The sequence below is a fragment of the Patiria miniata genome, unplaced genomic scaffold (assembly GCF_015706575.1).
Source record: "Patiria miniata isolate m_02_andy unplaced genomic scaffold, ASM1570657v1 HiC_scaffold_20, whole genome shotgun sequence".
Lineage (NCBI taxonomy): Eukaryota > Metazoa > Echinodermata > Asteroidea > Valvatida > Asterinidae > Patiria > Patiria miniata.
The window spans coordinates 39,619,619-39,645,832 of NW_024037059.1; the positions used below are offsets into that span (position 1 = coordinate 39,619,619).

Sequence of the window (26,214 nt, forward strand, 5' to 3'; positions counted from 1 at the left end):
AAAGGATTTTGTGGTGGTGTTTTTTTCTGCTGTTGTCTCGTAAGGCTTGACACCAGCAGTGTACGGTTGGCCAGCCAGGCCAGGGTGTTGGAGGGCGCTGGGTCAAGATTGTAGCTCTTTGTAACCGTCCCTAGCAGCGATGGCGGAACACTTTTGAAAGAGGGGGGGGGCAAAGCACCGCCAGTGCCGGCTGGCCGTTGCACATTTGAAAAGACACTGGTCCCTAGTCGTGGCTGAGCAAGTTGTGCCTGCTCAAAGTTTCCGGTTGCACCAAAGGTAAATCCCGAATGATGTTCAGCGCTGTTGACAGTCGGATTTTTCTGTGATTGAATTTCGTATGTATAGTATTGACACACTATTTTTGTAATCCTTCCATTTACTTTCCCTTTTTGAAGTTTTCGGGGGTAACCCTTTTCACTTCTTTTGTGATTTGTTGCCTCGCCCCTGGCTGGGAAGTGTGGTGCGATGGACTAAAAAAAAAACCACCGCAAACTTCCTATCTGTAGGTTCGAATCACAGCATCATGGAAAATCGTTTGTTATATCAAAGCGCTGTTGACATACCGAAAAGCTGGTGGCCATTTTACCATCGGACTCAGGGATATTTAGACGGCAAAATCTGGCCAATCATCGGCAGGCAAAGTCCTTGACGTGGCACGCTTGTAGTGAAAGTCGATAAAGCGTCAACAGGACTGACCCCTTTACCTCTCTTTTGAAGTTCCATTAAGGTCTATAATGCGCCAACAGCACAATGGTGTCACGGTACCTGGGCGGCGATCTAGTGCATCGGTCCTCGCTTCATACAACACGCCAGGAAAGGCTGCATCTGCTCTAGTTTCGTTGGAATAAAAGTGCTTAGTGTTCCATTTGCAAAACCAGGACACCTCTAGGTAAATCCCACCGGTAAGTTATATTCTTTTTCTTCAAGTAAATGAAACCTGTTAAGGTAGTGATGCTAAAAGTTTGGGGTTCCGAAAATCCTGCCTAAATATCATGCCAGGGTGTGGCCGACCGAAATCACGGGGAAGCGTATTTTTTTTAACCGTATTTCCTGGTCCGGGTTGGTGGGCAATTGTGCAGCGATTCCCGGGGCATGGCTGCCCCGGGCCCCGTGATGCTATCCTGGTGGACCAAAGGGTGGGTCTTGGGTCTTGGAATGAGATGGGTCGACCCCATTAACATAAACTTACAGAAGACTAAAACAGTTTCGCCTTGAAAACGATATTCCAGCTTTCAAAACAAGCCTGATTTTCAGGAAATCAATAATTTGAACCTTGCCAGTCGGGAATGCTCTTCCTTTAATATGCAGACATTTTGACTTTAAAATTGAATTCAAGAAACCCAACAGTTGTTGCAGATGCTCCCAACCTTGACTAACTAAACACTGCCAAGGGTACTTTCCCTTTACACGAGCGGGGGGAACTTTTTACTTAAAATAGGGGAAAACCCACGCGATCCTGGTTAGGAATGCGTGCCGTGGTGGCTCGCATCATTTCAACCGGGAAGGACGATGACAGTTCAACCTATATAAAGCTGCGTAGAGAATGGTGACATAAGGGAAGGAGTATCAGTTTGATCGAAAAGGGGAAAGCATTATACCGATTCTGGGTTTTGTAATTGTCAGCGACAGCTAACAGACAATTATAGAGAAGCTGACTGTTGCGAGAACGTACTTTGCCAGCTGAGTTGGACAAACTAAGAGCATAATTTTACAGTTGATGCAACTCACTCTACAGGTTGAGTCAAAAAGAACGTGACCGATTAAAAAAAAAAAAAAAAACAATAAAAAAAAAAATATGTGTCTCGCTCCGTTTCATAAAACTATGGGGTTAAAGTACATGTTATTGGCATTAGTAACTGTGAAAATATCACGAAATTTGCAATCTCTATTCCCAGGTTAATGGTCAGTGCACGAGCTGATGAATACCCATTAAATACGATGAAACATGGACGTTTTCCCACCTTCATAAATGAACGGAAACTTGCAAAGGAAATCAGACAAAAATCGCCATCAATATTTCAGAAACTTTTTTACTTGTTCCTCATATTCAAACACAAAATCTGACAGTAAAAATAACGATTTCGTGCTTGACGTCTCAAACGATTAAAATCTCATTTGTATTTGAATACCCTATGTGGAATTTGCAATTCTCACTCAGCTCAATAGCTTCCAATGGCATTCCATGGACAGCTGTAAAAAAAAAAAAAAAGCCGGGGGGGGCCCTAAGATCTCAGCCATCGATTGACGAAAAATTTTGAAACTCAGTACATGCATAGAACATCTCTTCCTAAACATACCCAAGAAACTCATGACTATAGGTTTTGGAATTATGGGTAATTAATTATTCATATGTACGAATGGCAATTCTGCTCTGTGTACACGACGTATATGGGAAAATTCAGTTTTCACAGCGCGTAGCGCCGGAAAATTTTTCTCTACGCGGCAACCCGTGTCTGCTTTTTATGTTTTTGGTATCAAAAGATGCGCAAAGCTTGAGGCTAAAAAGTCATAACAGCTCGGGTCGCGAAACAATTTTTTTTAGAGGCTATCGCGGAAAATGTTGAGGGGGGATTCCGCCCCCCGGCCCTAGGTTAAGTAAAACATGCATAAATTCTGATGATAGCATCGATAAATTTCAGTAATTCTTTTTTCTCCCAGATGAGTGGAAGAACATGCGCTTTTAAGACATACTTCATTAGTGTATCAAATAAATTTGATTGCAAAATAATTACTGTGCCCTACATTTTGGTGTTGTTTTGGTACTAACGCGATCAAGGAAATGGTTATTATCGGAATACACTGTTCTTTTCTATTTCCCGTCCTTGGAAAGTGTGCTCTGAAATAGAACAAGGAACCAAAAACAAATCTCGATACAGTTGGAAAAAAAGACAAACGTAATTCCTGGTTGCGAAAAGTGATTTACCTTCGGATTGATATTTCCTGGTCTACAGCGATCTTGTTCCTCTTTCGGGTCACTTTTTTTTTTAATTAGTTTTGACCAGTCCTGTTTTGATTCAATAATTATGATAATCTATGTCATTCGTTAGTCTGAATTCTCCCGCATCGCACGCGATCTCACTTCGCACTGCAGTATACCGTGATTTCATGTTTCACGGTGTTTTTTTTTTAATAACACTTGCCTTCCTTGCCATGGTTACTTAGACAGCCGATCATGGCTCAGATTTGGGAGTTGATTTAGTCACTGCACTGAATGGAGGTGGCTTCATTTTAAAGTATCACTTCTCGTACATTCCATGCACCTTATACTGAGTATCAAGCCTTCAAGGTAATACTAAAAGCTCACCGTAGTAACTAACGTTATCATCGCAAAGTCATCCATGAAATAAGTTTTCACGAACTTGACACTTCACGACAGATTGCTGTGAGAGTATTTCCGGACTCGTCCTATACGGTATTATTTTTGTTTTCAAAGTTTTCTTCAAATCTGCCAAGATGTCTCTCCATCCATCCTCACTGCTGTCCGTCGCGGCCGTGCTTGTTTTGACATCCGTAGGAATCGTGCATGTTGCTTGTGGTACGTATGTTTTTAGACCTTGGTGTACACTCTTGAAAAAAAATGAAACTTTTGCCATCGTGTTTCTTTCCTTCCAAAAAAAAAAACAAGTGTCATTTCATGTTTCAACAGTTTTTCCTTTAATGTTTTGTTTGTCAAAACTTGTGAGCTTTTTTTTCATGTGGCTTTCGCTTTCAATTATATTTTTGACTTCACTAGACACGCCTTTTGCATATACCCCACCCTCTTTTCTGAGATCTATGCTTGCCAAGTTTAATACTAGGCCCGAATGGCTCATTTTTGGTACATTATCTATACTGAGTGACTCTTAATTAATATAATACTGGGTCTTCATCCAAAATTCATATACCTCGAGCCAGAAGAAGTGGGTTTTTTTCTGCGTACAATATTTTTCTCTGGACCAAAACATTGGAACCATCTCTCATCATCTTTAACCATGGGCGTTGATTGGTGGGGGACGGTGGGGTGGGGGGATGCTCCCCACCCCTCACTATTTAAAGTGAGAGTATCATATCGTTTGCCCCCCCCCCCCACACTTTTTTTGTCCATGAATAAAAATTGTATCCTACATTTGATTCTATAGCTCAGAACAGCTGATTCAATGACTCCATTTGAACTCAAAAATGATGTTGGAATGATGATTTTTGTTCAAAAGAAAAATGGTTAAAGTGGTCAGAAATTGCCTCAGTTTACACCAAAGAGCGTCTAGAATCCAAAATTTTTACGGGGCCCTTAAGTGGGCCCCGAACCCCGAACCCCACGCCGTTAGGGCTTTACACTTTGCACCCACAGTGGTTCTGATCAAGGTATGTGTCCCTCCCCTCCGCTTTTGAGAAGCGATGAATACATACAAATGTAAACTAAACTCTCAGAGTAGCTAATTCATTCGGTTCAGTTGTGTTTAGTCATTTATATTGATCTGTGACACATAACTGTGAATTGTCATGTCTACCTTTTAACCGATATGTAACTAATTGGGAATAACTTTTATTATCAAGTGTTTTTTGTTTTGTTGTTTGTTCTGTTCTGTTCTGTTCTGTTCTGTTCTGTTCTGTTCTGTTCTGTTCTGTTCTGTTCTGTTCTGTTCTGTTCTGTTCTGTTCTGTTCTGTTCTGTTCTGTTCTGTTCTGTTCTGTTCTGTTCTGTTCTGTTCTGTTCTGTTCTGTTCTGTTCTGTTCTGTTCTGTTCTGTTCTGTTCTGTTCTGTTCTGTTCTGTTCTGTTCTGTTCTGTTCTGTTCTGTTCTGTTCTGTTCTGTTCTGTTCTGTTCTGTTCTGTTCTGTTTTGTTGGGCACGTCCACCACAAGCTTCTGCCGTTTCTTTTAGGATGATACCTCCACATCTATTTTTATGTATTACTCAATATGATGAACAGTGTGGAAATGATTTTTTTTTCTGGAAATGAATTGAAAATTGTATTGAAATAAATGACTCACTGATGCAGTCACTCAGTGACTCAGTCACTCACGAGGTGTTCCTTTTCGGTCCAGCAAAAAGATCATGGTTATTTCTTACGCCTTCAGAGGTTCGCCTTGTGAATAGTTCCGCCACTGTCCCCAATGCTGGCAGGGTGGAAGTCTGGGACCCCGACACCTCTGAGTGGCTCGCCGTGTGCGCGAACGATTGGCATTTCACTGACGGTCAAGTAGTCTGCAAGGAGCTGGGTTATCCTGGAACGGCTTTGGTGGAGAATCAATCCGAGTATGGAGACGGAGGACCGGGGAAGTCAATCGGTGGCTTCAACTGTACTGGAGGTAAAATTTAAATGTAAAACGCTTCCGCTAATTTGATTTCAAAGAGAACTTCATTATTATCTGAACAACTGAAATTATATTTATTTGCATTGGTTTACGATTTACAAGATATACAAGAGAACCTTATATTGTCTGAACATTTTTAAGTCTTCACAATTTCCAGGTTTCGTTCCAATAAGCTTCAAATTTACTACGTGTGTATAAAGAGTCATTAAATAAAAAAAAAATGATCTCACAGACGGATGACATTGTTTTGTAATGATCGTTCTAACTAATTCACAATCCGGGGATGAACATTACGCCACCTTACGTTTGAAACATAGCATTTCGCGAGATCGCTTATAATTTCTCAATTTGTTGTGAGTTATTAAACATTATCCTGGTTAATTTACTGGTTTTTCTCTCGGTAGATGAAGCATATTTGCTAAGCTGCACGAGAAGTGACCCAAACGATGAACCATGCGGTGCCAACCACACAGCCGGAGTCGTATGCGCAGGTAATACACTAAAGCTTCGCCCCGTAATATTTTGACCGTGATTTTAAGTCCAACATGCGTGAACCATAGGCGTGCACAGGGCGTGCACTTCTTGCAAAGGCGCGCGCGTGCGGAACATGAAATTTGGCACTGGACAGTATAAAGTGAAGTGGGCGGGGCCTAATGGATGGAGCAATATTAATTAGTCAAGTTATTTCACATCTCTTTTGACATCTGTTGGAGGGTTTTGGGGATTTTGTTCCGGATGATATCCTTGTCCTCGTCGTGGTCCCTGTCGTTCTCACTGATGCTGCCGTTTTGTTTATTTGCGTTCACGTGCCTGTTCTTGACATGCTTGTTGACCCTTTAACAGCTCCAGGATATGAAGGTTGCAAGATGGAAATGAACGACAACAGCAGAATCTTTAAGACGCTAACATCCATCACAGACAACACCGTTGAGAAATGTATTGAATTCGCTAAAGCTCGGCAAGACGGAGCACCCATACTTTACGCTGGGGTGTTGGGAGAAGAGTGCTCGTATGGGCTGAAAAACCCGGATAACATCGCCAGCCTCCCAGCAGTTGATGACTCCATGTGCGACACTGCCTGCCCTGGAAATCCCGATCAGAGATGTGGTGGATCGGGACTTATTTCAGTCTACAGTGGTAAGTTACGCTTTTCTATTGAATATTCTGAGAAACCTATAGTTGTAATGATTATCAGAATTGAAAGCATAGTGACCATGGTATAGACGCATCTTAGAGGGTGTTCTTTATCTGAAGTCAGGAACAGTGAACGCATACAGTACCTATAAAAAAAAATCATGCTGCTATGCGCATTAATTGCAGATGGAGGAAATGAAAAGTTGGTTTACTTCTTTATCTGAAGTTTGTCATGTTTATTTAGAAATGAATGGATTTTCAAGTCGATCAATACCAGCCTCAATTATTTTAAATTGATGTCTTTACTCATTACGTTTTAGCAACCAAGGTCCACTGCAAAAGACATGTCCCGTAACAAAGCCCATGATTCATAATTTCGTTTCCATCTTTTTTTTTTTCAGTAAATGGTGGATTCTGTAGCGGTCCAGTTTTGTCCAACGGCGAGCAGGTCGTTCAGCCGACGCCGGATTTTTTCTATTTTGGAACCGTCGTCGACTTCACTTGCAACCCCGGGTTTGAGCTACAGGGGGCGCCCTCCGTGCAATGCGTCATGGGTTCTTCTGGGACTGCACAGGTCACGTGGAGCAACAGTACACCCGAATGCTTCGGTGAGCTTCAAATTTAACCGTAAAAGATTATAATCCCAACACCGGCACCAAATAGTAGCATATGAATACTGCAACTACACACCAAATTCAATCGAACTAAACCACGTCAACCAAAATAATTTAAAGAAAGTGAAAAAATCCCTGCATAATATTGGTTGAATTAAATACTTTTCTGTAAATTCCACCTCAGCCGCTGATAATGATATGACCACTAGCAAGGCTACAACGCCGCCAGGCGGTAATGGAGCAGGTATGTTGAGTTCATGGTCGTATTAATGGGTGTTTTCTATATACGATGGCGTCATGCATTCGTTCCGGCTTCGGTTATACAGCTTTCTACAGCTCTTAAATTATAATTATTATTTCCAAGCCAATGTTGCTGAAACCAAATCAACATACTCTAACATCCGTTTTAATGCAATATTCAGTCGCATAAAATGGGCTTGATAAATTATTTATAAAGCGCCCGTATTCCCCACCTAAAGCATGAAACGAAGGAATAGTTCATTTTATAACACCTCACCCACAGATTCTTTGTCTTGATTGGCCGAGGGCGAGTCACATGATTCTTTCTATTTTTGCTATCTTTCTGTGCACGGCCAAAAGTACTATACCCGTAGCAACCAAAGTACTATACCATTAGCAACCAAAGTACTATTTCCACGGCACGGTATTTGAGAGAAATACATTTTCTTCCAGTTTTGTATTGAAATTAAAGTTTACTTCAACTGTGTTCAGATTTAAATAATTTAAAATATTAAAATCAAGCAGAATCTGTGCGTGAAGTGTTATAAAACAAATATTGAATGCTTTATCTCGTGGTGAAGTAAAACTAGCCTCCCTCAGTGATCCATGGACATTCTATTTTCCCTCGGCTTCGCGTCGGGAAAATAGAATGTCCATGGATCACCTCGGAAGGCTAGTTTTACTACACCACTCGAAGCATTCAATATTTGTATAATGTCCCAGTTAGTTTGAAAAGCTTGTGACTTGACTTGGGACTGGAGGACTTGTGATGGACTCGTCTGCATCACTGGTACTTGGCATGACAAGACATGCGGTCTGGCACCTTGCTTCAAGGTATATACAAACCGAATTGTTTATGCAGTTTTTTTCTTGATCCCACTAGATGTTGCGTTGGTTCTCAGCATCCTGAATACAGTCATCCTGGTTCTCCTCATCATCGCTATCTTGATGGGACTATACTGCTGCATCATCAGGTAAAGTCACATTGTCAATTCAACTACTTAAAAGACAAATACTTGCAAATCTTACCGATTCGGATGGGCTGTACGCCTATGTAGCTCTCTAAAAAGTTAGTGTTTCTTACATGTAGAAGTTATTGCAGCTTACTGTAAAGATAACCTTTGCGTTGCTACCGAATGAAAGTGCTCTCATCAAATTGTAAAATTAATAGGCATTAAGGATTATACCTGTACTGTTCATGTATCCTAATTCGAGGTTCATTCCTAAAAGATTATTTTTTAAAACTAGGGGAAAGGTAGTTTTATCGTCAACTTAAACTCATGGAAATTGAAAATTCGTAGGGAGAAAAAAATATCGTTGGAGATCACTGACGGAACGAACTCCTTATTTATGTTAAGTCATATTTATCCAAAAACTATTAAAATGCAGACAAAGGGAGAGTTCCCCTGCTATGCTTCCTCGCTACACAGAGACCAACTCCCTGGACAAGAACGAAGGTGACGACCGGGAACCCACGGCCAGCCCGCCGGTCCCCGAGCACGGGGTCGCCCTGCAGGAACTCCCCGAGTACTCCACCGTCAACAAAGATGCCAAGCGCAAATCCAGGGTGCCCAGAACCAACTCCGGCTTCGAGATGGACGAGGGACCGAGGAGGCCCAAGTCCAACATCTCAGAGTCGGGGAGGAACCGTACCTCCAGACCTCAGGTGGACAGAAACGAGGAGATTTTGGGGACCATCATTGTCAGCCCAATAGCCCGTCCAGAGGGAGGCGAAGAGCACGAGGAACGGCCAGCTGAGGAAGAAGGGTGGGAGGAGAACCTGACCTACGATTCCATCGAAAATGACCCCAAATATGTAAACACGAGAAAATAGTAAGATTGATCGAAGGTACATTGAGAAGTTATATTGCTTTCAATACTTTACCAGTCAGTAAATACACTCTTGGATGACTGTAGGAAGATCTAACTGGAAAACAGTCTAACTTGCTCCCTGCCGCTAACTACATACAGGCTGTATGTAACGGCCAGTTGGTGCAAATTAGACTGTTTCCAGTCTTTTTTTAACTAGTGAACTACTCTTTTAAACAACTTTTAAGCTTTTATGTCAGATGCAAAACTGAAATATATATGTTTGACACGGCACTAAAGTATTTGTCTGCAGAATTGTATACACATGTATTAGTGGGATGCATATTTCGCTATTGAGAGTTGGTTCATTTTATATCTGATTTTCATAAAATTCCATGAATTCAAATTATCAGAACGAACAGTAAAGCATGAAGAGAATACATCCCCAGAATATTCTAAACACAGAATACAAACTGACAACAATTGTCAAAGTTTTTGCATGAAAACTTTAGATACCCAATTTTTACATCATTTAAAATAAGTTGTTATTGACATTATAGTTAATAACTTGGAAGATGTTGCCGAACAATTTATACATTGTGCGTAACTGACGTAAGTTGCACATTTGTTGGGCAGTTAATTTCTCTAAGTAATTCAAAAAATAATTTTGAAAAATTCTTTACATGTATTAATATTGCAGCACAATTTATTTGATAAAGATGTTATCTAATTGGCGTATTTCTTAAGGTATTTGTTTGCAAGTCAGATATCAAGTATACGGGATGACCCCCAAAAAAGTTGTGCATGGCAGACATCTTTCAATTTCTCAAAAAGTATCCAACATCAGCATTTCATGTTGATGGAGTATACTGTTTGTACTCTTGTGTATAATCACAGCGAAAATTTGATGCAAATCCATTCTTGCAAACCAGAGATACAACATAAACTGTAAATGGCAATGTGTTTTTCACCCATTTCAATGTGATTTACACAGTTAATGAAAAGACTCATTATTGCAGAGTGCTGGTTGAGCGATTTCCCATGCAATGTGTAATTCCATTAGAATGGTTGAAAAACACAAATCCTTTTTATAATCTGTTAGATCTCTGGTTTGCATGAACATATTTCCAAGACATTTTCACTGATTATACACAAGAGTATTATTAATATGTTCCATCAATTGAAGTACTCACGTTTAGGTGTATAACTTTTGAGAAATTTAACGATATCTGCTTGCACAATTTTATTTTTGGGGGGCACCGTGTATTTGAAACATGTTATTGAGTCAGTTACCCAAACTGGCCTTTTTTAAACGGCCTTTGCCTATTTGGGGCAGCATTGTTACAATTTTAAGATTATTCATGATTGTAAAAAGTTGAACTCGAAAAACTTATTTGAATGCCTCAACTTGGTGAATACACTGTAAAAACAGTGTCATTTAAACACATCAGAACGTGTTGAGAGTTTAAAACGTTTAGGAATGTGTTTCAATTCTAAACGTTTACCCCTTTTAATGTTGTGAAACTAAAGGTGTTTACATTTTGGACATGTGCTTAGGATTGTATATCTAAATGCGCTTAGGAAGGTGTTTAAATGCTTAACATATTATTCATTGAACATGTCAAACGGATAATGCGTGTCACAGAAAAAGGACATCTAAACATGTCATGATGCTAAATGTGTGGAAAAAGTGGGTACAGAATAAGTGTTTAGAAATGTGTTTAAATCCTAAGCACCATTTTTACAGTGTACAGGCCTGAAAGGGTGGTTTTCACTGGTTTTATGTTCATATCAGTACTCAGTGATTGTTCTACAGGCATATACGGTACATAAATTAGACCCTATGGTTGCCAGGTTTGTAAGTATAATTTTGTGACAGAGAATTTGTCATTTTCTCCGTGGGTGGCGCGTTGATGACGAGAGCGAACTGTCGAAAGAATCAGACAAATTTGCAGCTCAAAGGAAAAGAAAAAAAATACGTAGTATGTAAAATATTATGAAAACAGGCATTTTACTTCATTTTAAATTCATTAAATTAATAATCGGATTTTTCATAATTAGTGATCCTTTGTTTTTGTTTACTGTTCCATGTTTATTATCAGTACTGAATTTTGTATAAAATACATCGATGTATCTTGCCTGGTGGTGTACATCAATAAGTAATTGTTTAGGTTAGCTATAGGAGTGCGAAAGGGATGTACAAAAACTTCAAAAAGACATTTTGTGGTCTTAATTTATACTCAGAAATTCCAAAATGATTATCTTCCGTGTTAAAAAATTGGTTCTATTTCGGCTGCGGTCAAAATAAAAGTCGGGAGAGATGGCACCGATTTATGCGTTGCGAGTTGATAGGCAGTTTGTTTAAGTAAGATTTGAGGCTTTGCATGGTGGAGATACTAAATAATGAAAGGTTTGCGGAAACACCATGTGCGAATAATTTCTCAACTAACTGAAAAGAACCAGAGGTATAAACTCGACGTTCCGGTCAGTATGCTCTGACCGTCTTCACTCTCCTGAAGACGGTCAGAGCATACTGACCGGAACGTCGAGTTTATACCTCTGGTTCTTTTCAGAACCATTCTCTTAGTTGAGAAATTATTCGCAAATTGTGTTTCCGCAAACCTTTCATTATTCAGTTTGTCTAAGTAATAAAACCTGCATAATGACAAGGAACTCTGTTGACGTACGTTTTGGCTGGGCATGACGACGGCCCGGGGGAGAACAACAATGTTCGCCCGAATAATTTGGGGAATGGTCTGATCATCAGAACTATGTCTTACTGACTGGACTCTTGATCAAAATAACACCTGCATGGTTAAATTTGACTAGAAAATAGTCTAACTTGCAGCCAGCTGACTAGAGCCACCTGGAGGCAAGCTAGACTGTTTCCTTGTCAAATTTAACTAGAGTGTATTCAGAGTAAACTCGAGTTTAATCAACTATACAGGAACATGAATCATGATTTGTCATCGAAGAATAAAACACTATTTTAATCACTAAAATATAATTGGTGTCGCTGCATCGATGTCAAGAGGCCCCCAGAAACTTTGTGATTCCCACGAATCAACTAAGGCCAAAAAAAAAAGTTTCCGGTTTCTGGTATGGAGCTTCCCCTAAAAAGTGGTGCGGCGACGAGGCTTTTTTTTTTTTTACCTGATTTTTTTGCTTCAAATGTCGGCTGATGACTGCAAATGGCGCCCGACTAAACTTAGTGCAAATATATGGGAGTCCAGAGAGGCCACATAAAGCTTATTCTCGACCATAACCCCATCTAAAAACACGTTAAAATTGTGCAGCAGCAGGATTCCAGTCAAACCAGTGAGTTTGGCGGTTTTGAGACATCATCTTTCATTGAAAAAAAAACGTTTTCATTTTGCCGACGCGCATGGCTACGGCGACGCGCGCGCATACCAGAAACCGGAGACTTTTTTTGGGGGGGGGCCTAATAGTACCATGTACCACAAATAATACGATCTGTGCTCACAAATACATAGTCCCATATTCCGTTGTGGACTGGCAAAAGGCGATTTGGAATCGCTCAAAGCACCGGCCCCATTTGATATAGAGCTGCACGCTTACAGCCAACATTTTTACTGAAAACTCGTTACAAGCAATTCATGAATTTATTTCCAAAACGTTCCCTTTTGTTCCCTTTTAGAATTCCATGCACCCTCCCCTGGCTTGCCCCAAATCTGTTTTCACAGGTTTGATGTTGTTAAATACAAAAAATATATTGAAAAAGTGAAAATTGAAGTTTAGGAACAGTCGTCATACGGTTTTTATTCTTTAAGGGTTTCTTCATCGTGGAATTTTTTTTCACGTTTTTCAAATCGCGCTTTGGAAATAACTCTTCAAATGAAAAATCCTGGTTGACAGCCTGTACTCCTGTAAAGTATAAGTCTTGCGCTGATCAGTTTTGTGTGCCACAGCAACAATAAAAGCAGTAACCGGGCCGATGATCAGCCCAGGTCCTTATTGCGTAACAACATAATACAGATCACATCTATACTATTTTTCCTTACTTAATGCCTTGATGATGCCTAGTGGCACATAGGCCATCAACAAAGCTCCTCCATCTTGGTCTGTTCTTTGCTAGCTCTTCCAGTTCCTTCCAGCAGTATCCCATCTGTCTCGCATCAGCCATTGCGTCTCGCTGCCAGGTGTTCTTTGGCCTTCCTTCATTTCTTTTTCCGTGTGGATTCCAAGTCAAGGCTTGCTATGGTGATGCTTGAGATCGGCTTTCTTTGAGTGTGGCCGATCCACCTCCATTTGCGCTTCAGGATTTCCTCCTCAATTGGGGTTTGTTGAGTTCTCCTCTATACTATTATACTAGGGTATAAACATACGATAGTTTTGACACCAACATTGCAGAGGGATGTATGGGGTAATACTTTTTTAATTAAGGCACCAATAGTAAAGTTTTGAATGATGGTCATCCTTGGTGGCAATCAGGTAGTTTAGGAGTGAATTGTGGCACATCTCGCCTCTTGACACAGTACAACTTCGCTTTTGAATAAGCTCTTGTCACTTATTTGGTGAGTTAGTGCCTACATGCTCCTATATAGTTTGGAAGTGTAGTCCGATGGAATCAATCATTAAGATTTGCTTTGTGTGTTTTTTTTTAATTGTATTTTTTTTTATAAAAATGGTGTTTATTTGAGCGAGAATTGCATGGCGGTTGTGATATACGGCACTCGTGCCAAAAAGCCCACGGCCATTTTACCACCGGACTCAGACGTATTTTAGACAGCAAATGTACTGGCCAATCATCGGCAGGCAAAGTCCGTGACATGGCAGGACTGTAGTGAAAGTCGACAAAGCCTCAACAGGGACTGACCCCATTGCGAACTATAGGGTGCAGTGTACTAATTCAAGTGAGAATTTCTACGGAGACCGTTTGGCTTAAAAAACGGTGAAATTGTGTAAATAAAGCCAAGGATCATCTCCATGGTTTTGGGGCTTCCATCTGAGGGCAGACTTGATAAAACTACGGTTGAAAAATGGGTCCCATTTGCCTGAGAAAGTGGAAGGATGCCACTTGTAAAACGGCTATTTGCAGGCTTGGGAACTATCACTTTTCGGGAGGTGATTTTGTTTTGGTGTGAATATTTAAAAATGTAATCGGCTAATCTACCCACAATTGAAAAGAAATGAAAAGATGAAGTACAAGACATTAATTTTTTTTTTTTTGAGAAACCCCAGTGATGTCGGCTTGCATGTTATTGGGCCTTGAACTTTGTTGATTTTACAGTACTGTTTTCAATGGGGCTTGAATTGGTTCAGTGCACCCTTTATACCTCTCAATCTTTTGAAGTTGGTTTCGCCATAAAAGGGCCTATACGATGCGCTGATATCAAGAGCACATTGGGGTGTGCGTGGAGGCATACACAATAACAGTATATGCCCGTGCTGCTGTTGAACGGTGCCTTGTTTCGTACAGCATTTTTGTATTCATACATGGGTTTTACTTTTTACAACCCTTAGCTAGTTCTATTGGAATTGCTTAACATAGTTCATCCAGGTAAAACCCCACAGGTAAGTTGTACGATTTTTTCTGTCTGTAAATATAACTCCGGGTAGAGACCCGAAAAGCCGTGCGGTTGCAAAACAAAATTCCTATTAAAAAAGCCGACCGATATCACGGGGATCGCATTTTTTGACCGTATTTCCTGGTGTGGTTGGTGAGCAAATGTGAAGCGATTCCCGGCGCAATCCCGTGAAGGCCAAGCTATCCTGAACGGCGGGTCGCTGGTCTTGGAGCGAGATGTGTCGATTTCGTTTAACATATAAACCTATACAGATGGGCATGCTTTGGAACGAGAACAACTGGTCTAAAACAGTTTCGCATGTCTTGAAACACGTCCGATTCTCATAAGCGATTTGAATCACAGTGCCAGAAATTTTCTCCCCTCAAAATTTCAACATTTTGACATATAAAATGGATTTTAAGAAAACGTATTTTGTTAAGGATAAAAAAGGAATGCTCTCGATCTGTGCGCTGATAGCCAATCATAAGTGATATTGATAACCTGACAGTTAATTACCGACAGATTGTTTGAAAATATTTCCAGAATAGTCCTGCGGTTTAATTTAATTTTTTTTTTAAGTTTTCTTCAAATCCACAGAGATGTCTCTCCATCCATCGTCACGACTGTCGATCGCAGCTTTGGTCGTCTTGACATTCGCAGGAATTGTACATGTTGCTGGTGGTATGTAGCCTACGTCTCATGACCTTCGGTTTAAACTATTGAAAATAATTGTTATTACATGTATCCAGACTATTTTGTCTGAAAATAACGAACAATTGTCATACCATGCATTCACATGGTGGGGCTATGTTTTGTGTCTGTCTTTTTTGTTGATCGAATTCTTTAGATTTCTCAATATGGGAAAACATCGCATAATTGCATTCATTTATTTCAACATAAAAAAAACACTATACGTGTACCTGAATCCTCCATCTTAAAAGAAGACTGGAGCTGGACCCGAATATCCTAAGTGAGGATATTAATAATACTCAATCAGTCAGTCGCTTAGTCGGTCAGTCGGTCGGTCGGTCGGTCGGTCGGGGAGTGGGTCAGTCGGTCACAGTCAGTCGGCTAGTCGGGGAGTCGGGGGGGGGGCCAGTCGGTCAGTCAGTCAGTCAGCGAGTCGGTCAGTCGGTCAGACGGGGAGTCGATCAGTTGGCCAGACGGGGAGTCGGTCAGTTGGCCAGTGGGTCAGTCGGTCAGACAGTCAGTCGGCTAGTCGGTAAGTTGGTCAGTTGGCCAGTCGGGGAGTCGGTCAATTGGTCAGTCGGTCAGTCGGCGAGTCGGTCAGTCGGGGAGACAGTCAATCGGCCAGTCGGGGAGTCGGTCAGTTGGCCAGTCGGTAGGTCGGTCAGTCGGCCAGTCTGTCAGTCTGTCAGTTGGTCAGACGGTCAGTCGGTCGGTCGGTCGGTCAGTCAGCCAGTCGGTCAGTCGGTCAGACGGTCAGGCGGTAATTACTCGGTTAGTATACATGTACTTAAATGACCGACTTGTACTTTGAGAACACATCACCCAGCTATTTCAACTATAGAAAAACATCACCCCAGAAGAGGATCTTTAGAAAAAGGGATAATGGGAACACAATGCTATCACCCCACAATTCCGTCTGGCTGGGGTGTCCGTTCGTCTGTCAGTCCGTTCTTACCATACCCCCCTTGTGGGGTGATGTTCCTTTCAGGACACATTACCCCACTATTTTCAAAATAGAAAAACATCGCCCCAGAAGAGAATCTTTAGAAAAAGGGATAATGGGAACACAATGCTATCACCCCACAATTCCGTCTGGCTGGACCGTCCGTCCGTCAGCCGGCCGGCAGATCAGAGGAAAATGCTGGCCCCTCGATTTCAGCAAGTGGCCATAATTTTGTTTCCTCCATGCATGCACCCTTCAGAGGTTCGCCTAGTGAATAGTTCCGCCACTGTCCCAAATGCTGGCAGGGTGGAAGTCTGGGACCCCGACACCTCTGAGTGGCTCGCCGTGTGCGCGAACGATTGGGATTTCGATGCTGGTCAAGTAGTCTGCAAGGAGCTGGGTTATCCTGGGACGACTTTGGTGAAGATTCAATCCGAGTATGGAGACGGAGGACCGGGGAAGTCAATCGGTGGCTTCGACTGTACTGGAGGTAAAATTTAAATGTAAAACGCGTCCGCTAATTTCATTTCAAAAATAACTTCATTATAATCTGAACAACTGAAATTATAGGTATTGCATTTGGTTTAAGATTTAAAAAATAAACAAGAGAACTGTACATTGTCTGAACATAAATTTTTTCAGTCTTCATAATATCAAGGTTTTGTTCCAATTAGCTCCACCTTTACAGTATGTATATAAATCAACGAGTCTTTTTAAACTCTGGTTTTACAGACAGATGACAGTTTTTGTAATTATTGTTCTAAATAATTCACACTCCGGGATTGAACGTTACGCCACGTTGCGTTGACAAACTTATTTCTTAAATTTGGTGAGTATTGTTATGATAAATATCTTAGTTAAGTTAAAGTTCATTTGTTTTTCTATCTATCGGTAGATGAAGCATATTTGCTAAGCTGCACGAGTAATGACCCAAACGATGAACCGTGCGGTGCCAGCTACACAGCCGGAGTCGTATGCGCAGGTAAAGCAGTGACAATCGATCGATTCAATAAGCTCCGCCCCCATGGTGTTTTGACCAATCACTGCTGTGATTTAAGTCCGACATGCGTACACTTGCGCATCCGGAACATGCCGAGGCTTTATTCGCGAGTCGGCCGTATCAAATTGAAAGCAAAGTAAAATCTTCGTTTTTGGAACTGGCAAAATATAGAAACGAAAGCAATAAAATAAAGATAATTTCAAATTAATACTAGTCTGCTCTGATAATAATTTTAAAAAAAATCCCAATATTTTAAGCCACATTTAAGAAAAATAAAAGTGAGGCTTGTAACGCATAAATAGTCTGGCACCATCCCATTCAACAGTTCACAATTGTTAAACTACGTTCAGGGGACACATCAAAAGTGGCTTCCTCGCGAATAAGGTGTAATGCCAGCCTCGACTCCATGGGCGCGTGCGCGTTCCTTACACTAACGTTAAGATCGCACAAGGCATGGTGGGAAACAACATGGCGCAGCAAGATCGTACCCATGGGGAACGAGGTTGGTGTAATGCTAATTTTACTGTTGTTTTGGGGATTTTGCTGCAATGATGATATCGTTGTCCTCGTCGTGGTCCCTGTCGTTTTCACTGATGCTGCCGTTTTGTTTATTTGCGTTCACGTGCCTGTTCTTGACATGCTTGTTGACCCTTTAACAGCTCCTGGATATGAAGGTTGCAAGATGGAAATGAACGACAACAGCAGAATCTTTAAGACGCTAACATCCATCACAGACAACACCGTTGAGAAATGTATTGAATTCGCTAAAGCTCGGCAAGACGGATCACCCATACTTTACGCTGGGGTGTTGGGAGAAGAGTGCTCGTATGGGCTGAAAAACCCGGAGAACATCGCAAGCCTCCCAGCAGTTGATGACTCTATGTGCGACACTGCCTGCCCTGGAAATCCCGATCAGAGATGTGGTGGATCGGGACTTATTTCAGTCTACAGTGGTAAGTTACGCTTTTCTATTGGATATTCTGAGAAACCTATTGTAGTGATTATCGGAATTCAAGCATAGTAATCATATAGACGTACGCAATGCGGCCATTTTAGAGGGTGTTCTTTATCTGAAATCAGGAACAGTGAACGCATAGAGTACCTATTAAAATAACAGATCATGCTGCTATGCGCATTAATTGCAGATGGAGGAAATGAAAAGTTGGTTTATTTCTTTATCTGAAGTTTGTCATGTTTATCTAGAAATGAATGGATTTTCAAGTCGATCAATACCAGCCCCAATTATTGTAAATTGATGTCTTTACTCATTACGTTTTAGCAACCAAGGTCCACTGCAAAAGACATGTCCCGTAACAATTAAGCCCATGATTCATAATTTCGTTTCCTTCTTTTTTTCAGTAAATGGTGGATTCTGTAGCGGTCCAGTTTTGTCCAACGGCGAGCAGGTCGTTCAGCCGACGCCTGATTTTTTCTATTTCGGAACCGTCGTCGACTTCACTTGCAACCCCGGGTTTGAGCTACAGGGGGCGCCCTCCGTGCAATGCGTCATGGGTTCTTCTGGGACTGCACAGGTCACGTGGAACAACTTTACACCCGAATGCTTCGGTGAGCTTCAACTTTAATCGTATAAAACTATAATCCCAACACTAGAACCAAATAATAGCATATGAATACTGCAACTACACACCAAATTCAATCGATCTAAACCACGTCAACCAAAATAATTTAAAGAAAGTGAAAAATCCCTGCATTATTGGTTGAATTAAACACTTTTCTGTAAATTCCACCCCAGCCGCTGATATGACCACTAGCAAGGCTACAGCGCATCCAGGCGGTAACGGAGCAGGTACGTTGAGTTCATGGTCGTATTTTTCATGGGTGTTTTCTATGTACGATGGCGTCATGCATTCGTTCATGCATTCGTTCCGGCTTTGGTTATGTTTTTACAGCTCTTAAATTATAATTATTATTATAATCCTGTGCCCTACCACTAGACCACACGTTGTCACTTATAATGCTGTATTGTTGATTGTTTGTTTGCTACTGCAGAGCCAGGAACAGCGCCACCAGGCGGTAATGGAGTAGGTATGTTGAATTCACGGTCGTAACTTCCAAGATGGTTTTCTCTAAACGTTTCTAGAATAATTTTCCCCAGCCAATATTGCTCATTGTAAACATACCATTGTACATCAGATGTACATCAGATTCGAACCAGCCAACCGATCCCGTTAGCTCTGTAGTCGAGTGGTAAGACGTCTGCACTAGAAAGCAGGAGGTCGTGGGTTCGAACTTTCACTCGGGAGGTAGCACACTGAGTATACAGTGTTTATACGTCGGTGAAAGGCAAAACCTAATTTGATATCGTATATTCTCACACAATCATCGTGCTGCCAAATTATCCCAAGCGACGGAAGTATTCTTTTATACCATTTTCATTTGAAAAAGCTTGTGACTCGCGATTAGATGGCTTACTGGGACTTGTGATGGACTCATGGTGCGCTCTATTCTGGGCCAGCGATTGAGCTGTTGCTGATGATAGGACAAACATTTCTGGCAGTGTTTACGTACCGTAAGCATCCAGCTGCGAACCAGCTACGAACAAAAAATGACATTACGTGTTGGATGATAATCTCACCTGCATGATTTTTTTTAGCAATATATTTATCTTGCTGAACAGTTTCCTATATACGTCAGCTGGGCACAGGGGCGGATCCAGGATTTTCAAAAAGGGGGGGGCACAAAAACTTTGTGCGCGTTGCACACATAACGAGACTGAAGCGCGAAATCCCTTGCGGGCGGGGTTGAGGGCACTGGAAGCTCTACGATTTTAGATGTTCTCTCCTACATCATGAGTATTTTAAGCCATTAAGAGCAAAATTCACAATGTTTATTTTTTAATTTGAATAACACTAATTTTTTTCTATCAAATATAGAATTTAAAGTCACTGTTGATGTTAGTTGAAAATGAACCCCAAAATTAGAAAGTGCTGATGACAGCCCCCGGGTGAAAAAAAAAATGAACATGCGTTATTTTGCGAGCGAGCGGAGCGAGCGAGCCAAAAAAAGTCATGTTTACTATTAAAACATACCTTTCTACCCAGAAATTTGCCTTGCAAACAAAGAAAATAAAATAAATTGAATTTCATTAGGGGACCGCCTGCCCCAAGCAGCCCCTACCCCCACCCCACCCCATTTGGGTTGATGTTATTGTCGTTTCATTTTTTTTTTTTCCATTTTTTTTGCTTCTATCATCATTAATAATATCCTTTTCGTTTTGCCCCTCTCCTGGTATTTTCTTTCTTTTACCATGTAATATAATTGGTGATTTTAGTTCAATTCGTATTTTCTCCATTATCATCCCGTTTGTGTGGGGGTGTGTGTGCGGGTTTGTTTATGGTGTAAATCGAGCTCGCCTGTGTCCCAGTATAATGTGTGGTAACTGCGGTCACATATATACTTACTTTGTATACACTTGTATACACTTTAACCACCATTTTTTCCATGTTCTTTTGAAGTTTGCAGGCTAAATAATTTAAGACGAAATGAATCGTCTGCATTCTGCAAGTGTTGTCGAATCACTTCAAGGAATGTCAAGGCCTGAGGAAAATCGTTTATTTGTAATTTTTTTGGGGGGGGGCTCCGATTTTCTTAAAAAGAAAACAAAAAAACAACCTTTTATTTAACGGAAATGCAAACTGCATCCAAATTCCAATTTCCAAAATATGAAAAACTTTGCCTGCACAAATTTCCCGAAAGCGGCAGCGTTCCTGAGCTGCCGCTTTCACATACAAGGTTTCAAAATAGTCACATACAAGATTTCTGGCTACGCAACCGGCAGTCCCAGGCATCACAGGGGAGCCTCCTAGCAACAGTATTTCTAAGCAACCAGGTTGGAATGTGATGGGCATGCAGCCATGCACCTGTGGCTCAGATAGCTAATCACTCCAGTTGCGCGTGGAAGGAAGTCATATTCATGAAAGCAGACGGTCCGTGATGAAAGCAACCAATGGCATATTTATTTGCCGGGAACCGGCTCATTTCATTGGCTGAGATACTATCATCACTGTTAATCATCTAAGAATCTTCCAATTACTGGCGGCAAGTTCTCAAAGGCCTTAAAGTTCGGTGGCCTACAGCTGAACCCAAATGTATATGCTTTGTAACGAACAAGAGTGGCATTGTATCAATTTGAACAATGCGGCTATCAATCATTCTCTGGAAAAGCTTTTCGGAGCTGAGATTTTATTTGGGCATTTTTTTTTCTCAGAGACAGGGGAAAACTTTATGCGAAAAATGTGGGAAACTGACTTGAACGTGAAATTTCACCTCCGCGTTGTGTACATGCACATAGATAAACGATTGGGGGATAATATTCCAAGTCCAAATAATTCATTAAATGTAGGGCTCCCGATGTCTTTTTTTCGTAGCACGATTTTATTCTTCGCTTCTTTAAAAAATAAAACTGAATGGCCTACATTATTTTTGTAAATGTTACTCTAGAATATAATTATTTCGGAATACATTTTGAAATTAAGTTTGAAGTCAAAGGGCTGTTGATAATCTTATTCGTATTCCTTTTAAAATTAGGAAAAACTAAGCATAATTCGTATGAAAATTTACCCTGGAATCTACAAAAGAATTAACTGAGAGTTCAGAACTTAATGGGCTAGGGTGTTTGAAATCGTTTTACTTTAAAAATAAATCGAGAGAACAAGACATACTAAATCGTATTAAAAAATAACCCCTATTTATTTGATGTCTCTCTCTATCTGAGGCCGGGACAATATAAAAGGGATGACGATTAATTCTTCGTGTATTTAAAAAATAAAACGCATGGCCTACATTATTTTGTAAAAATGTTTTACTCTGGAATATATTTTGGAATATATTTTGACGCTATTATTTGAGGGATGTTGTTAATCCTGATCATATTCATTTAAAAATAAGAAAAACCGAGCATAATTCGTATTAAATTTCCCCTGGAATCTACAAAAGAATTAACTTAGAGTGCAAACTTTAACGGGCTAGGTTTTTTTTTAATCATTTTACTTTTAAAAAAATATTTAGAGAACCAGACGTAAATCTCTCTCTGAGGCCGGGAAAATAAAAAAAAGGGGATGACGATTTTATTCTTCACGTGGCCTACATTATTTCGTGTACCAGTACATGTTCTACTCTAGAATATATTTTGGAATATATTTTGACATGAAGCATTAAATGCAAGTGCTGTATTAAATGTGCCCCCTATTCCAGCCGGGAAATAGAAAAGTGTCTTATAAAAATATATTCTTGCTTTGAAAGAAATTTTGAGACAATGATTGACAGGCGACCTTCAAAACTTATACATTGTATATTTTTGTTGATAATTATGTATGATAGTTATGTTCAAAGCGATTGATTTGATGACCGCCCGCCATAATAACTCCTCAAAAACGAAAAAGATAGCCATGTTCTCAGAGGGATGTATTTAATGCCCGCCCGCCCTAAGACGACTCGTAAAAAATTAAAAAAAAAAAAAACAGTTGCGAAAAGGGGGGGGGGGGGCACGGGCCGGGTGTGCCCCCATCTGGATCCGCGCGTGGCTGGGCATGAGCTCCATGACTGATATTGGCCGGCCCCTGGTGCGGTACAGCTTGCTTACCACACTCTAAAAAAAATCATTAGTCAGATTTAACTAGAAACCAGTCAAATTTGACTGGCCATCATTTAGGGTCAGCTGGGTATCAATCTGACTATACTAGATATTTCCAGTTAATACCGAAAAACAATTATACAATTAACTAAGATTGGAGTCAAATCCAACTACTTTCTCAAGTCAAAGAATGAAACCTTGCATGTTCAACTAAATTCCTTGTCAATTTTCAATAACTAAGAAAACCAGTTAATATTTTGACTAGGTTGTTTTTTAGAGTGTAAGACGATATGATGAAGCTCACGTTTTCTTCACGATCCCATCAGATGCAGGGTTGGTTCTTGGCATCTTAAATACAGTGATCTTGGTCACAAGCGCCATCGCGATCGGAATCTACTGCTCCGTCATCAGGTAAAACCAGGTATTCCTTTAAACTAAAAGCACGGAGAGCAGTCGGACGGTTTTCTACCGATTTCAGAGCTTATACGTCTACGCCTATACACTCTCTAAATTCCAAAGAGTGAAATTAGGGACTAGACATGTTAGAGTGAAAATCACTCTCATTTTTGATTGAAATAGTCTGAAAATGAACCACTTCAGTCGAAGCTCGAGTGAAAACTCCATCTTTACGATTGAAGGAATTCACTCTGAAACGTCTAGTCTCTAGTTTCCGACTGTGGGAGTGAATCTTCATTCGAATGGAGTGAATTTTCACTCTTTGGAATTATGAGAGCAGACCTTTGTGAAAAAGTTCGCGTATAGTTCATTGGACAGATTAACCGAAAAACCACGTCACAATGCCAACCAGATTATGGGAATTAAGACCATGACACGGAATGAAACATGTGTTTATTGTTTTCTTCTTTGGAGACTGCTTTATATAGAATGCCGGGCTGCAAATTGCCTGTGTCACATAATGATTCTTACGTTGCTCCTGGATGACATTGCACTTATCAACCAAAATGTCACGTAGTTTTTTTTATGGTATCTTAAGATGCAGAAAAAGAGAGGGTTCCCCTGCCTTACCTGATGGTCATGCAAGGACTGGCTCTGTGGAAAAGAACAGCGGTGACGAGGACGACCAGAAACCGACTGCCAGCCCGCCGGGCCCTGATCACGGGGTCGTGCAGCAGCAAGAGCTCCGTGAGTACAGCACGGTCATCATCGATGATGGCGAATCCAGCACCGCTAGGGATACTAGAACCAACTCACAGCCACATCTGTATGAACAGCCAACCGTGCGGAAAAATTAATGACCCCAGATTATGCAAACGTGAACAAAAAAAACAGAGATTGCTGATTGATGGTACAGTTATTGAATTTGCTTTCAAAATGTGACCAGCCGATAAATACACTCTTGTGACTTTAGAAAGATTTATGTCTTACTTACACGCAACATGTAAATATTTTATTCTCGTGGTATAACAATTACCTTTCTCTGTCATTTATCTCTTATTAGCCAAGCATTCAGACAACTTTTGAGCTTCCATGTTAAAGGAAATATAGTCTTGGTCACAACACTGTACAACATATTTGTTTTTCTGTATTGTTTTATTATTGTTATTGCATGTTCATGTAGGCTACATTAATTTGTTTTCTCATATTGAAAGTTGGCACCGTTTATTTTATTGTATCGATATCGTCAGCCTTTTTTTGTTTTTATCAGTAAAGTATAACATAAAATTCCATGTTTTTAAATTATCAGAACGAATATTCGATTTTGTAAAGCAAAGCTTCGAGTGAATACATCCGTAGTCTTGGTCCCAGACTGTTTTTTTATTCCCCTATTTTGCAGCCAGTCCCGTGACAAACGCGGTTAAGTTGCCGTGACAGTCAGTAGAGGTCTCTGTCGACAAGATGAATCAAATCCAGTATTGGCAATATTGGCAGCGCTACCCAATTATTCCGAGCATACAGCTCACGCGCACGCATTCACTTGTATACAGCGCGCGTGAGGTATGCTCGGACTTTCCTGGGTAGGGCTGCCAATATTGCCAAGACTTGACTTGATTCATTGGTAGCCAGCTCGATTGTCACTGACCGGCTGTATAAGGGGAATAAAAAAAAGCCAGTCTTGAACCAAAGACTATTAGTACATCCCCAGAAGATTCAAAACACAGAATGCAAACTAACACCAAATTTCAAAGTTCTTACAATGAAATCTTTTTAACACCCATTTTTTTCCCTTATGGTAAGATCTTGCTGCACAATACCAGAACGTGCTTGTTTCAGATTTATTTGCCAGTTCATTTCTGTGTAAGTAATTTAACAAAAAAAATTTGAATACAATTGTATAAAATTTGATTTGATGAGTTGTTAAATAATTGCGTCTTCTTATAATAAGAATAATTTTTACCTTGCAGATTATTGCAAACAATAGGCCTAAGTATAATCGCAAGTCAGACGGAGCCAATTATTATGCAGACTGTCCGCTTGTAATGGCTTGTAATGTGTTAATGGGTGTATTATCATTATTATTATTATCATTATTATAATTCATTATTATAATTCATTACTTTAAAAAGTTTACATCGAAAATGTAAGTGTAATGCTGACAGCTTATGGTGTCGGCCCAATAAGGCGGTTTTATGCGGATCAATACTAATCATGATTATTTTGATTGGAACTCAAAGGGCAAGGCTCTGTGTGAAACAACGAATAGTTTTATTCGGACTGTTTCATCAAAATATTGATCATTAATGTATTTTTGTTTTGAGTTAAATGTTTAGCATCGAACGGGTAATGAATTTTGTATCTTGACTGATGATGATTTAATATAGCCTAGGTTAGCTGGACGTCCGAAAAGAATGTAGAAAAGATTCAAAAATGATTCAAAGGACGCCTTGTGGATCACGACGCGTTCGATTTGTTAAAAAATATTTTGTAGTCTTATATCTTACTCAGAAATTATAACATTATTTTTTTTCATTGAAATAATTTCTCAATCGTGTTTCTATACCGATTGAAGACAATTGGAAGTCCCGATTTAATGTGCTGCAAGGTGGTAGACATTTTTGACAGTAAGACATCTGTATAGATTAGTTGTAATGCGTGTAAGCTGATTTTCACGCGAAGGTTAATGTATGATCATGTATATGCGGCTGGAGAAAATTGTAATAATATCAAACAAATACCCAGAATAATGAATACAACAATGTTGACTGTTTGTACAGTTTCATAAAATGTATTTACATGCCTATACGTTCATGTGGTGATGCATGAGGCGAAATTCCGTAGTTTAATGACCATTGATTATCTGCCAATCGCAGCATGTACAAGGGTATTATATGTTTTCCTTCTCATTTTAATCAAGTTCCCTGTTTTTATGCAGATCAATAATCTTTACGCGTTTCTTAAACAGCGCCCTCCCT

General features: G+C 40.3%; 2 protein-coding genes across 3 annotated transcripts; both read left to right on the forward strand.

Moving 5' to 3' along the window:
* Positions 1–705: 705 nt before the first annotated feature.
* On the forward strand, positions 706–11,511 carry LOC119727087 (deleted in malignant brain tumors 1 protein-like). Its single transcript, XM_038198953.1, has 9 exons — positions 706–902; positions 3,434–3,535; positions 5,056–5,286; positions 5,697–5,783; positions 6,136–6,429; positions 6,828–7,034; positions 7,225–7,284; positions 8,164–8,254; positions 8,670–11,511. The coding sequence occupies exons 2-9, from the start codon at positions 3,454–3,456 to the stop codon at positions 9,112–9,114; spliced, it is 1,497 nt and encodes a 498-aa protein (XP_038054881.1). The 5' UTR covers positions 706–902; positions 3,434–3,453; the 3' UTR covers positions 9,115–11,511.
* Positions 11,512–13,115: 1,604 nt separating this feature from the next.
* LOC119727113 (deleted in malignant brain tumors 1 protein-like) lies at positions 13,116–25,975 on the forward strand. 2 transcript variants are annotated; one of them, XM_038198974.1, is made up of 10 exons: positions 13,116–13,388; positions 15,197–15,298; positions 16,510–16,740; positions 17,146–17,232; positions 17,910–18,203; positions 18,610–18,816; positions 19,004–19,057; positions 19,261–19,296; positions 23,170–23,254; positions 23,838–25,975. In XM_038198974.1, exons 2-10 carry the CDS (start codon positions 15,217–15,219, stop codon positions 24,094–24,096), a joined length of 1,335 nt encoding a protein of 444 aa, XP_038054902.1. In that variant the 5' UTR covers positions 13,116–13,388; positions 15,197–15,216; the 3' UTR covers positions 24,097–25,975. The 2 variants fall into 2 exon arrangements, with proteins under 2 accessions (XP_038054902.1, XP_038054903.1); XM_038198975.1 differs by lacking the exon at positions 13,116–13,388 and adding an exon at positions 14,574–14,624.
* Positions 25,976–26,214: the final 239 nt, after the last annotated feature.